Source organism: Poecilia reticulata, linkage group LG12 (assembly GCF_000633615.1).
Source record: "Poecilia reticulata strain Guanapo linkage group LG12, Guppy_female_1.0+MT, whole genome shotgun sequence".
NCBI lineage: Eukaryota > Metazoa > Chordata > Actinopteri > Cyprinodontiformes > Poeciliidae > Poecilia > Poecilia reticulata.
Window position 1 is genome coordinate 5,431,873 of NC_024342.1, and position 13,979 is coordinate 5,445,851.

The window sequence follows — 13,979 nt, forward strand, 5'->3', positions numbered from 1 at the left end:
TGGGGGGGGGTTATGTAACATAGTGGAATTCAATACGGGCAGAGGTGTGGAAATAAAAAAAGAAAAAAGAAAAAAAAGGAGGCTGATGAAGTACACAACAGAGATGTATTAGAGGACCAAGAGGCAGTGATAAAGACCAGCATTATATATGGCAGATGGATAACTTTACAGGAAAATGCTTTGGATGTTTGTTGGATGACAAACCACCTACTTTGGCAGCATCTTTAACTGGTTCTCCCTCAACTCCAGGATCTGCAGCTTCGTCAGCCTGCAACCAGAAAGAGAGTCAGAGTCAAATTTTTCTCCAAATACGTTACAACCTTTGAGCTTAGGGTGCAGCTGTCTGTGTCTCATTAAAAGTCGAGATGCGATTGGAAAAAGTAAATAAAAAGCAACACAAAACAACAAAAGTACATCTCAGGATCTGATGCACAGAGCTGGTAAGTGTCATGTAATTACAAAACATCTCATTCGACCTCGCCGTGATGTAAGGATGACGCTTTTACATAACACCCAGCTTTCACAGTAGATTGCATTATGCAAGTACATTTCTCTAAGTGGTTGTTTTAATCAAAGCAACCATATTTTTTCAAATAAGCATTTTGGATTTTTAATAGCTTATTTAAAGTTTTGCCAGATTAATTTTAAAACGATCCCTTTTTCTTTCAAAATATTTCAAAAATAGTTCATAGAATGTCAGTGAGATATACTGGAAGCCTCAGTCACTAATTGATAGAAAACGTTATGTATTTTCTGATCTGTGAACAGTCTACACCAGTGGTTCTCAACCTTTTTTGAGTTACCGAATCCATCAGTTTCAAATGCGCATTCACTGAACCCTTCTAAATAAAATATGATTCCCCCCCAAACTCAAGACATAGGGGTGACCCAACTAGAGTTTAGTTGTGTCACCCCATGATCACTCAGTCTTCTTAAAAGGTAGAGTCTCTGAGAACAGTTCTTCAAAATATAGTCAGTGTTTTCAGCAAAGTTGAGCTGACTSTCCAGGAACGACCCAAGGTATTTAAAATTTGCCACAGTTTCAACAGGTTGGCCATCAAGAGAAACTGGAACCACTTTAAGGTCTTGTTTAGATCATTTAATTAGCTCTACATTCTTAAGAGAATAAAAAATAAATAATAAATAATAAAGACTTTGCGTTATTCTGATTTAGTAATGTAATTATATTAGTTGTGTTACCACCTCCACGCCACTAGAGGCAGTACCAACACCAAAAAGATGCGACTAAGGAGCAGATTTAGAAGTACACCGAAAGCTACAGAATTTGGTAGAAACTGAGCTTTGCTGAAGTAAATAAAGACAAAAGTTCAAATCCCTGCTGAGAGTGGAGCTCCTTCAATCAGGGCTCCTCTGCAGCACTGATTGGCTAAGCAATGTAACGTGATCCTCTGCAGCAAGTGATGGCAAAGCGGGGCGCGTCATCACGACTTTACACAAGTGTGTCTTTACCTCCGCAGCAGAGGCTCCGCCGAACACCTGAGACCGACTCATCAAAACCCTGGGGTTCGATCAAACCCAGCTTAAGAACCACTGGTCTACACATAAGCACTCTTTAGTGTGCAAGTTGTTACCGTAAGACAACGACTCAAATCTGTTTCACCTCAAGGAGGGACTGAGATACATTTTTGTCAAAAAGACCAAAATCAGTGAGGGATCAACCAGTCACTGTCAGGCTCCTGACTCGCCAGACAAGTTCAAAGTTCAATAAAATGTTCCAAAGCCCAACTAGAAATGCAGTTATTTAATAAAGAAAATATTGTAAAACTGAAAAACAAAAAACAAGAAGAAGTCCATATCCACCACAAACAAAAAAAAAAGCCCTACAATTACATATTTTAAAGTCATAACTTTCATGGCAGAAGTAGATAAATTCATAATGAAGCAAATAGATTAATCCACCTTGTGGACTGTTCTTGATGTCAAAAAATAGATCCTTAGTTACTGCAATCTTGTTTATTCTTATGCAAGAAGTGACCAAATTTAGACAAGAAAGGAAAACTTGGCTCAGAAACTGAGGAGTAACATTTATCTATTTTAGAGGATGACTATTCATGAGGTCATTTTTAGAAGGAGGGAAGATCAAAAGAGGTCAATATAATGACAACACAGTGAGAATTAGCTCAGTATGCCAAAAGTCACGTTGACATGTTTTGAGTATATTGAAATAGTCATATTCAATAAATTAGACAAAACATACTGATGAGTGTTGTTTGTCCGATTAAAAGTGCCTTTTGAAAATAGCCTTTAAACATACTTTTTATGAAGCCCATATTTAGGTATTGAATGTCTTTTTAGAGGTTTGCTGTAATATTCTAATGTGAAATGTCATGGGGTTTTTTTTAGCTGTAAATGGAAAACTGTCATACCAGAAATAAAGTCTCTCCAACATCCATTTGTGTGTAATTCATCTATATAATGTTTCCTAAAACAAAACAGACCTTTCAATACTATCCCAATTTATTCAATGTGTCTGTACAATACCAGCTGGTGACATTGGTTACCAGGGGAACTGGGTCATATTTGAGGAGACAGCCAGGTTTAGTCATTAAAGATCACAGAAAATGTAAATAAAAACAACAATCTGCCTCCGAAAAGAAAAATCCGTTATTGATGCTGCTAATTATTTACACTGTAAAAGTAGTCTTCCTTTATATTTATCCTGTTTTTTATATAGAAATCCAAGTCTAATCCTCCTCTGCACATATGCAATTTATAGTCAAAAATATTCATGCAAATTGTACTAATTGTGTAGTGATGCTCTTGAAAAATAATCAATTAAGAATTTGACTTGACTAAATGTAGTGTTTCAATTGTTCATTCTATGTTGCATGACTGTGTTTTATGATATAAAGCACTTTGAAATGCCTTGTTACTGAAATGTGCTATTCAAATAAAATTTGACTAATAATTTTAAGAAATTTGCAGAAAATTTTATTTAAAATGTTGGTAAAAGAATCATTTTTTTACTTTACACAGTAGATGGATTTTTTTTTATTTTTTAAAACCAACAGAAACAAAAGACAGTTTTTACTTAAGTTTCTTGTTTTTACAAATTGCTCTCCAATACAGACTGGAAAGCAAACCGACCTGCCAAACGAGGCTGGTAAAAACTCAAGGAAGGCATCATTCACGTAGAGCTGCGTCAGACTGATGAGCTGAGTGAAACCCTCTGGGAGCCTGGCAAAAACACAGCAACATAGAGCATTAAAGCACAAAAACCTCTCAGAAGGTCCTTCAGAATCAGAATACCTGGAAGTTTGACATCTTAATAAAATGTAAGGCCCTTAGAGGTTGCATTAAATGATGGGAATGTGCACTCACTTGGAAATAGGGTTCACACTGGCTTCCACAACAGTAAGGACTTTGCAGTTCTTGATGTTTTCTGGGAACTCTTGGATACCTTGAAGGAAATGATGCAAAAATAAATAAATAAATAAAAAAATCAGTCACTTAAAACTGCAAAAATGTGTTTCCACGTCCCATAAAAAAAAGCCATTTCACAGCAGTGTTTGCATCGTTTCATTTTACGAGCCCTTTATAAACACAGAAGATTAAAAAAAGTTACATCTTAAACATTTTTTCTTAACCAAAGAGAGAGAGAGAGCTGGGACATAAAAGAACAGGAGGGGAAAAAAAGAAATAAGAAAAAAAAAAACACCACTGAATGTCAGTCTGCAAGTTTTCACTAAAACAATGTATAAACTACAAGAAACAGAACGTGATCAAGTCCCTGGGTTTATTTCCTCTACTTTGTTTTGTGTCTACAACACTTGGGCTGAAGTGTTTGTGTTCAAGGAGAAGCTTATTTTAATGCAAACATGACTCAAGCAGCTCTGGTTCATGAAAAAAAAGAAGGAAAAAAAAAAGGAAAAACGGGCAGTAAGATCCAAAACCGTGTTTGTTCTCAGCTGCCTCTGCACTCATTTATTTTAATTTAAATGTTTAAGGACTGACGCAGTTACACCAACACTGTGTGATAAGGTTGTTTATATAAAAGGGTGTCAAGCTCATTTTCATTTTGGGTCGTGAAGATCATGAATGCTCTTAATGGGCCAGCTGTGTCAGAACGTATTGATAAAATCCATTAAAATATCAATAAAAAATGAAATGGTGAACATGTTTTCACATTCATCAGCCCCTACAGGATTTTATGATTGGTTATGGAATTTTTTCGCGATCAAAATCACTGATTTTGTGGAGCTAATTTTGAAATATTTACAAAAACTTTTACACCATTTGCGCATATGTATGACGGAAGATGTGACTTTTTGTTCGATCACAGACTATAATTTGACACCAATTAAGACTGCATTAAACATAAGGCACCAAGTGTGTGCCTTATGTCAAAATAAGGCACACACTTGGTAATAAAAATGAAAATAATTTAGTTTTTACTTTATTTAATGAATAAAAAGCCTTAGAAGTTTGAACGGCTCTCCTTTTCAGCTACACTCAACTCTGATACTCAAATAAAATGTGTTCAGGTGGGAGAATCTCTTGACACAACAGCTATTAGTCACATTCCACACACACCTTTATGAAAGAGTGACAAGAGGAAAGCTACTGCTCAAAGGAAGCCATGTTTGTTATTCGACACAAACCATAATAGGGGGCACGGGACTGAAGCTCGTCAGAGGAGGGCAGGAAGGAACTTTCTGGCCAATTTTCCAAACACTAGACTAGAATTTTACCTTCCTGCAGGACAATAATCCTAAATATGGGTGATCCGATGTAAAACCTAAATCCAATCGACGCAAATCTTGTTTTTGTTTAGAATCACTTTTCATCCAATGTGAATTGAGTGATTTTCCAAAGGACGAGCAAAATGGTCCAGATGTGCAAAGCTAGCAGAGATGCACTTCTAAAACACGAGCACCAACTTAGAGTGGCTGGCTGGGAGAGCACACACACAATTTCTCTAATCTGTTAAGGCCCAGTATCATTTTTGCTCCACCACAATAACACAGTACTTTGTGTTGCTCTGTCACATAATATCAAGTTGCATAAAAGTAGGACGTTTTTACCGTGACAAAATAGGCAAATCTCCAAAACTGCCAGTTTCCCAACTTTATCAAACTGCTTCAAAGGGTGGCATTATGTGATCTCCAGCCACATAGAATCATCTTATAGCACGATCAAGTAACTCTGTTACCTTCAGTTGTTATAAAAATTTGATATGTATCAAATATGACTTAAATGAAATTTTGCTTGCTGATTTAACGCCTTGAAATTGGGCCTCTCTTTAAAAACTCCTGTTCTTTCTGAAACTCCACTTTCAGGAAGTCAGCACAACATGGCTCCTGAATTAACCCTTTAAAAACATTTTTGCCAACGTTTCACTGAGAGAGTTCCACCAGGTGTTTGCTAATTGCTGCAGGCTAGTCTGAAGGAGTTGAGTATGGGAGTCGCGGGTGAAGGAAGTTCTGTGGAAGCTCACAGGAGGAGTTTTGTCCTTGAATGTGGTGTTCGGTCCCCCACAGGACAGCTGCATAGTTGCTATGGGAGATTCATGGATGGATGAAAAAAATCTAAACAACACTACAGGAATGTTTTTTTGATGAGAGAACATCATAGCATGACATAAAGCTCAAAAAAGTAGATTTTATTTAATACTGTCCCCTTTAAAAAAAATAAGCCTAACATTGAGAATAGAAATCTCAGTACGAACCCTTATAACAAAGGAATGACAGTTGTTTTATCCCAGCATCATTGAGAAACAAGACGGCAAGCATGGACTTGCTCAGCCATCTTTGTTTTGAGACATCGTACTGTGACGTCATTTATTGAACAAAACTTGTGCCCTATTTCCCTCAGAGTCTCCAGGGTGTGATCCAAAAAAAACAGCAATTAGGAGAGAAATTTTTTCAAAGAAAAGATAAATGCCCGTTTTAGCAACCCTGCGCTGCTGATGGGCAGTTTTAGCTGATCTGAGATCAGAGCTGTGTGTTCACCTGTGCTTCAAAAGCAGTTCTTGCGTCTGCTCAATTTCTAAGAAGAAAGCAAATGTAGATGGAGAATACAATCTTTTCTCTTTTTTTTTTTTGCTTACTGTTTTTGCTGACATCAAGCTCCCTGAGGTTAATGAGATTTGCGATCGCTGCGGGCAACACCGTTACGTCATTATCTGGCATGCTCAGCCGGTTGAGTAACTGGCAGTTAAACAGTTGCTGGAGGAGGAGAGAAGAAGAAGAGCAAGTTAGGAACATTTCTAACATCACGTTAAAGATGTTTAATTTAAACGTCAAGAGGAAAGATTGATGGCTTAAATGTTCTAACATTATCACTGCTTCCATCATATCCCACTAAAAACTCGCAGGTTTATCAACAGCACAAACTCTATCTTGCATTGTGAACCAGCTTTTCAGAAATGTTAAAAAATGTCGTACTTTAGGCAGTTCCTCGATCTGGTTGGCATCGAGGTAGAGCTCTTGCAGCGTCTTCTCGAAGCTGAAGATCTCCTTAGGTACCGTCTCCAGGCTGCAGTGGGAGTAGTCCAGAGATGTCACCACCTCCTCCTCACCCCGCAAGCACCGGCACGGCACCAGCCGAACAAAGAAGCTCCGCTTGGACATCGTCACGGGCTGGAGGGAGAGAGAATTACAATTAATTGTTGCAGTAATTCAGGGGTAATTTTGTGTCTGTGTGCGTAGTGAGAGAATATGTAGTTTCAAAACGCAGCTGTGTAGGATTTCATCTTTTATCTTGATGACAAAAGTTCAACGTAAAGCTTCAACACTGTAAAGAAAACGGTGGATTACTTTTCTTTAAAATTAAGGCTTTAATTCAAACATTTGATGCTACGATACTTGTATATACATATAAATATAAAACAGAAGTGAATGCGGCAGATCATTTCTGTCCAGCGTGAAGCTGTTAGGTATAGCTCTGGGACCGTTTTCTATATTTACTCTTGGGTCGCCTCAGAGCATGACTGGCTGATTTCTGATAAACATGCATTTCCTGGAACGTTTTCTGCGACTCGTTTCTTCTTATCCTGCCCAGCGTTAACGTTGCCGTGGCAAACCGAACTTCCCACAGCAGAGGAGCTGGCAACACCGTCAATGTGCAAAAGAGTTTAAAAAAATAAATAAACTAGCACTGAGATTTCTTTTTTTAATGAACACTGAAAGTGTCAAATTACCTTATTTACACAAGCAAAGAGGACAAACTATGCACAAATATCTACTTACATTTTGTGGAAAGTTACAAAATGTATTTAAATAGATACATTTTGTAACTTTGTATACAAAATGTATCTTTATTATAGTTCTATGATAAAGAGTTATTTTTAGTTCTCTTTATTATCTTGTTGAGAAAATGCCTCATTCCACTGGTCGACCATGTGGTGACAATACGCCTGTCAGGATAACAAATTTTGCTGGACAATAAATTGTTCCAGACGTTATTGTGATAAACGATAACATTGTTGCTTAGAGAAAAAATAGTATAATGGTAATGGCATAAAAATGCCAGAACACATTGTTAAAAGGTCAATAAACTTTAAATTCTAAAAAACATTTAAACATTTAAAATACCCAAAATAAATGAAATAGAAACAACACATAAGATGAATTATAAAGTCTAGTCATGAAGGGGCAGACTGAAGACTTATCATCCAGTTGTTAGTAGAAAGAGAAAAACAAATAAATCAAGTAAACTTGCTTTAATTTATCAAGCGAATAATTGATAAATAGGCCTGTCAAGATAAATTTTGCAGGATAAGTTATCGCAATAATTATTGACATAAATTATAATATTGTTGTTTTAAGACCCGTTTGATTTTTCTTTACTGTCTATGACTGCATATTTTCAAACATTCAGGTTGTAGCTCATAAAACGAATGTAAAGCGTTAGCTATTATGTAGCTGCTGCTCGCTGAAAACACTTTTCTTACTGCAAACAGTATGAATAAAACAAAGACGCCTCAAGTCGCTCAATGAAAAGTCAGACAAAAGGGACGTTGTAGAGAAATGTTAGCGTACATTGTTATTCCTCGAATCTGGGGTCAACGCCACAGTTTTCACTAAGTACAGTGCCCAACATGGAATGCGCGCTGGTCAACAGAGGCTTTGTTCACTGGAGCTTGCAGAGAATGTGACTTTTCCTCCCCCTCATCTTAATCTGAGTGCTGCCACAACACATAATCTCAGCACACTTCATTCACCGTGAATCTTCACAGTCCCGCCGAGCCGGAACATGGCGATGGTCTTCCTCTGAATAAAAGCCAGACTGCGTTTAAATTGGAAACAAAAAAAAAGAATCATCAAAAGAATCTAAATTAAACCTAATGTTCGCGAATAAATGGAAAACGTCGCATTCAGCTGGTATGTGCAGATATGCCAAAGGGTGAGTTTTAGGGAACATGATGAATTTGCCTCTCCTGGCGTTTGTCATGTTAAAGGGAATCCAACTAGTTTCTTTCTGATTACATAATGAGGACATTTTCCAGAAGCAGCCTTCGAAATCTCCCTAAAACTTATCTGGAAAAGAGCCACAGTCAGCAATTGCTCCATCTCCAAAGTGTGCATGAACTTGCCCCCACACCACCGGAGATATGCACAACCAGGAGGCCGTCTGCCTCCCACACAATCTGTGCCATAAAAGCAGACAGCTCGTGTATAAATACTCCGTCAACCCCTCTGGTGATGGACCAGATTACTCAGAGTGCTTGGCTCCATTCATCCAGAGCAAAGAGCAGTGAGCGTATGTAGAGACGGTGCACGTCGAATAGAGAGGAAGAAGGGGCGCAAGGTGGCAGTTGTGGGCTGTCGTTAGGTAAGGTACAGAGAGCAATGGCGGAGGGGAAATAAAAAAGAAACAGTAGCTGTCAGGAGGAGTGGGTGGAGCTCTAAGAGCTGCAAGGAAAGCAGAACGAGACTAGAAATGCTGATAAGAACAGATGAGCAGAACCTGTTAGAACCTGCGCAAACATTCATTCAGATTTAATAGTTTCAAATGGCGGAGAAAGTGTTAAAAAGAAAACAAGGTGTGATTATGAGGTGCAGAGTTGTTGTGCTGTAATTAGGAAACTTTTAAGGATGCCACCAAAGATGCAACTTCGCTCGCTAGTACTTTGCTCGTGTGTTCTTTAAGCCTGCCGCAATTAATTGCATATAATGTTAAAAGGAGTTGTATAATTTCCGTTCTGATATTTTTTGCAGGGTAATTTTGTTTACTGAGATTTCGGCCATTTCATTTATGATTTTGATTGCGTTTCGTTTTTATTTCCGTTTTATTTATAGTTTTTGGTTGTTGCGTTTCATTTTGTATATTCAGAATGTCTTCCAGTTCCAGTGTGGCGTGCTCTGACGATTATTAAAATGCCTCTAGGCTTCATTAAATTACATTTTACTTTTTAGCACGCCATGTGGCCTCAAAACAACAATATTATCATCTATCGCAATAATTAGTTTTTTAAACTGTTGATAAATGAATGATCAACGCCTCAAGCTAATTTGTTTGCGATGCTACACCAAGTGGAGTTATGCAAGCACAATCTGATGTGCTGGGATCCATCACTTGTTATTTCTTGCATCGTAACCTGTTATGACATAAATATGGTTCTTACCCGAAATTTGTATCATTTCCTTCTTAATCAAGTTAAAAGTTGAGCCACAGAACTGCTTAATGCCACAGCTTTTCTACAAACATTTTCAGGTTAAGTTTCTCAGAACTTCTTATTGTAGCTTTAATGCAGAAATAAAGTGCAAGTACACCAATTAAGCACATCAAGAAAACACTCCGAAAACGTAAGAAAACGATCTGCAGGGAAGCCAATGACGCATCACATCTACATGTAGAGAAATATCTGTCTTGAGATGCGTTTACAAAAAATTATCAAATGACGGTCAGATTTCGGAGTTTTGAAAAAATTTATGAACAGAGTCACCACAGGGGAGCTTGAGTATTACTTCAATACAGACTGCCTTATGTCTATACTCCACTTTCTTTATGGATATGTTCATATTTGTGAACTTTTTTTTACCTCTCTGTTGTAGCATAGCTTTTGAAAATTAAATTAACAGAGACATGGACAGTCAGTTTTGGTTGGGCTGCCTGAAGCAGCCCCAAAAGTAATCTGGAAGGCGGCACACTAATGAAAGTGGTGCATCCTGCAGCACAGATAAGCTTATCCACTGACCTACATGTTTCTGGAATGATCACCGACTGCTCGTCAAGCGCCATCAGGAGCCTTCACTTCCTTTGGTAAGAAAATTCAAGACATGCTACACAGACTCCAGCCATGTAAGCTCTCAGCAGAGACATTCCTTCTTAGCCTACTTCTTTAAGCAAAAATAATAATAATCATCGTGCTGGTAAATGCCCGATAGAGAAACTGGTACAAAAAAAAGAGAAAAATTTAAGAATCACAGTGTGAACTTTCACAAACAGTGGCCGCATTTATTGAGAAATTTAAAAAATGTGTGGGAATGTGAGAACTGAGGCCATGTGACTCTGCAGCCTGGCAGTGAACTTTGTGGCTTCCTCTGTGCAGCTCTGAATAAAAGCATCCAGAGGGCAGAGCAGTCACAGAATACAATTTACTCTCTCACTCACAGCCAGGAAACCACTTTCCTCTTACAACCCCGTCTCCGTGTAACTCAAGTGCCTCCTGGGTCACGGCTGTTGCTATAGAGACTATAATCTAGGGCAGAATAAGCTAAAGCCTTAAACAACACTTGCAGAGTCGAACTTACTGTGTATCTAAACCATTATTGAGTGGTAACTAGGCAAACAGACAAGATATTAAGGTCCTTTTATTAGTTTTGTAAACTACTACAGCGGACCGCGATATTCGCTAGGGTTTCTAGGCCAGAAGCACTCACTAGACAGAATCTGCGAATACTTGAGTCCCCTCTAAAACTGCTTAGAAATATCTAGTTTAATAACTCAAACACCATATAAACCTTAAAATGCATGAAGACACACTGGAAACAGTCTTTGCACGTCTGCATAACATCTTTGGTCTTTTTCATCCAAAGATAAGGAATAATATTGATTTGTTTCAACATCATCAATATTACTGTTGCCTTAATTAATCACCGTCACAATTATTTGCCATCAGTGGCAAGGAGAATATTAATATAATTGAGGATTTACTAATGTTTTTTTTCTAAGAACTCATTGCTCCTGGATTGGTTGTTTTGCAAATGCCAGCCAACAGCATGTCGTGGAGCATTGTGGGCAAGTATTTCAGCTTCCCAAGCTGCATTTTCTTTCAAATATTTTAGAAATAGTAGGTGAAAAAAAATCCATGAATAGGGGAACTTGCAAAAAACTTAACAAATAAGCTGGGGTCCACTGTACATCTCTTTAGCTTTGGAAACAGTTTTCATAAAAACATGTAGGCAGCTGAAAGTTTTTATGCAAACTAACAATTTGTTGATTCAGTCTCGGTTTAGTTGAACTTGTACCATTTCACAGCACAATTAAGTAACTACGTTACCTTCAGCTGTTATAAAAAATACTAAGAAAATCAAATATGACTTAAAAGAAATTTGACTTTGTAATCTAATGCCTTCCTTCTCTTCCTGAAACCCCAGCTTCAGGAAGCCATCACTACATTGCTCTTCTATTAACAGTTTAACAACATTTTTGCCAATGTTGCACTAAGAAGTAGCTCATAACGAGCTCAGCAGATGCACAGTTTCACCAGGTGTTTGCTAGTTGCTGCTGGCTAGTCTAGAGGAGTTGAGTGGAGGAGATGTGGCACAAGGCTACTCTGTGAGGTGAAAGCTTGGAAACTGCATGAGAAGCTGCGCCTTGAGGGTGGAGCTAGCACCACGCAGGCGTTTTGCACAGCTGAATGGTTGCCATGGAAGAGTAAAGGATTTTTCAAACATGCATGAAAGAATCAAGGCAACAACTCCAAGTGTGTTTTTGATGAGGGAGCAACATTATAACATGATGTTATGCTAACAAAAGTTGATTTCACATAATACTGCCCCTTTAAGTATAAGCTATTACTTATTTATAATTCTTTACAACTTGATGCTTTCTAATCTAGTTGTTAGTTATTCCTAATTCACTTGTTTCAAAATCATCAATATTATTGTTGCCTTAATCATTGTCACAATTATTTGCTCCATATTTATTTGGTGTATGTTTTAGTATTTTATTAATTTTTCTACTTCCTGTGTTTCCACTGCAGTCTTTCCAAGTTTTTTTTCTTCTGACTAATACATTTAACAAAATTCTTTCTATGCAATACTCTACACTGCACTGGTAAATAAAAAAAGCTCTACAAATAGCTAATTATTTGAGAGAAAAAAATTGATGCATGCATTCTTATGATCACAGGACAATTAAATATGTTGGGATAAAATCTGCATTTTATCTGGAGATTTTTACCAATCCGAATCGCCGATCAAAGCCGAGGCGGGGAAGTTACGAGAGTGTCACTGAGTGCGTAGGGGGGTTAAGCGGAAACAAACGCAGCTTTTGACGGCGGCGAACAGCTTGTGTTATTTATAGGAACCCCTCTGGTTTATATGGCAGAATGTGATTAGTACAAGCTAGCTCCTGCTTGACGAGAACAGCTTTTCATCCAGATTGCAGCGGCCTGTTACAGGATTGCTTAGCTGCAGCTGCAAATTTACATTAGAGATTATGGCAACCAAAACAATGCACAGCAGGGGAAAAGGGACATGGCAGCTCACAGAAGCTAAGAGTTAGAGCTGCCTGAGATGGAAGAAGAAAGTAGATGAAAAAAACACTTCCTTGATATAGGTAGAGAGCGAGCAAGCTTTTTATCTCATTCTGCAACGCAGCTTTGACTCACCTTTTGAACTGGATGCTTTACAACAAACTTTATTCTTCACTCAATAATGAAAAAAAATCTGAATAACTAGCTGCCAACTCTATTATTAGTATGTTATTACCACTCGATCTCAGTAAAATGAGGTACCACGCTCCTGTAAAAGTAACTTTGAAGCATCTTAATGTGGTTTACATTTGCAGTGGTCTCATAATAATCAAAGGGTTCATGATTGTAAAACCTCATATGCAGAACAGAGTTGAATAACTATGGAAATGGACCAGAGGCTCATGAAAACAAATACTGCTCTGAAAATTAACCTCCTAAAAGAGTTCTTTACTTGAATTACAACAGGTACTAAAGTTATCGCGCTGAACTAAACAATAATTGAATTCATTCTGATTTTGAAACCAACGTGTTTTTTTTAAGGATTGTGTGTGATTTGGAGGTTTGCAAAAATCATTAGAGGAGGACTTATCTTCAAAATGCAATGTTTATTTTGACTACAGCGATAAATAATGCAATAGTTTAACAATACTGAGAACTGATAAAGTGCTTGTTGGTGATTTGCAACCAGATTTTTACCCCCAAAAATTTGTTCAACATGCGCCATTGTTTGAATAAATTAAGTTCTTTCCTTTTCCAAAGATGAAAACAGAATGTAAAGTGGCATATTCAACTCAGTTCAAAATGACTTGAATAATCCCAAAGGAAAAACTAAATGTTGTAACTCATCATTTAAAGAGTTGTCATAGATGACGACAGCTACAGGGAGGAAGGATCTCCTGTTGAGCTCAGATCAACTTTCTGTGAGTGGTGTTTAGAAGAGCGGCCTTTTAAATCGACTTCATTACATTAGAGCAAGAATTGTTGACAGGTTTCCGTTTTATATGGATAAGAAATTAAATAGTATTTAAAGCAACAGAGATCAGAATAGACAGTGTTACAGAGGCCTAATTATTCACCATTTCACTGGCGAGATTAACACTGATTTCATCATCGGACTTGGAGGTCTATTGATTCCTCTTGATGAAACTAAAGATCTACTCTGTTCCTTAATTACCAGCTGATGCCTTGATGTCACTCTCAGCTTCAGTATTGTGTAGTCTCCAGTTTTTTTTACTAAATTTCTCCCTTTTTTTAAGATATTAAATGAACCATAGCAGAAAACTCATGCAAGTTTAACAGAAAAAAGCAGACT

At 37.6% G+C, this 13,979-nt stretch overlaps 1 protein-coding gene across 5 annotated transcripts in view; it reads right to left on the reverse strand.

The window, feature by feature from the left end:
• erbin (erbb2 interacting protein) overlaps nt 1-13,979 on the reverse strand; it is a 60,087-nt gene that overhangs the window by 26,763 nt on the left and 19,345 nt on the right. For all 5 annotated transcript variants that reach the window (XM_008423481.1, XM_017307932.1, XM_017307933.1 and 2 more), the window contains 5 exons: nt 6,408-6,602; nt 6,071-6,188; nt 3,343-3,421; nt 3,109-3,198; nt 212-268 (listed from right to left, as the gene is read on the reverse strand). In XM_008423481.1, the coding sequence (XP_008421703.1) occupies nt 212-268; nt 3,109-3,198; nt 3,343-3,421; nt 6,071-6,188; nt 6,408-6,593 (530 nt within the window). In that variant the 5' untranslated portion in view covers nt 6,594-6,602. The remainder of the gene's footprint in view (nt 1-211; nt 269-3,108; nt 3,199-3,342; nt 3,422-6,070; nt 6,189-6,407; nt 6,603-13,979) is intronic.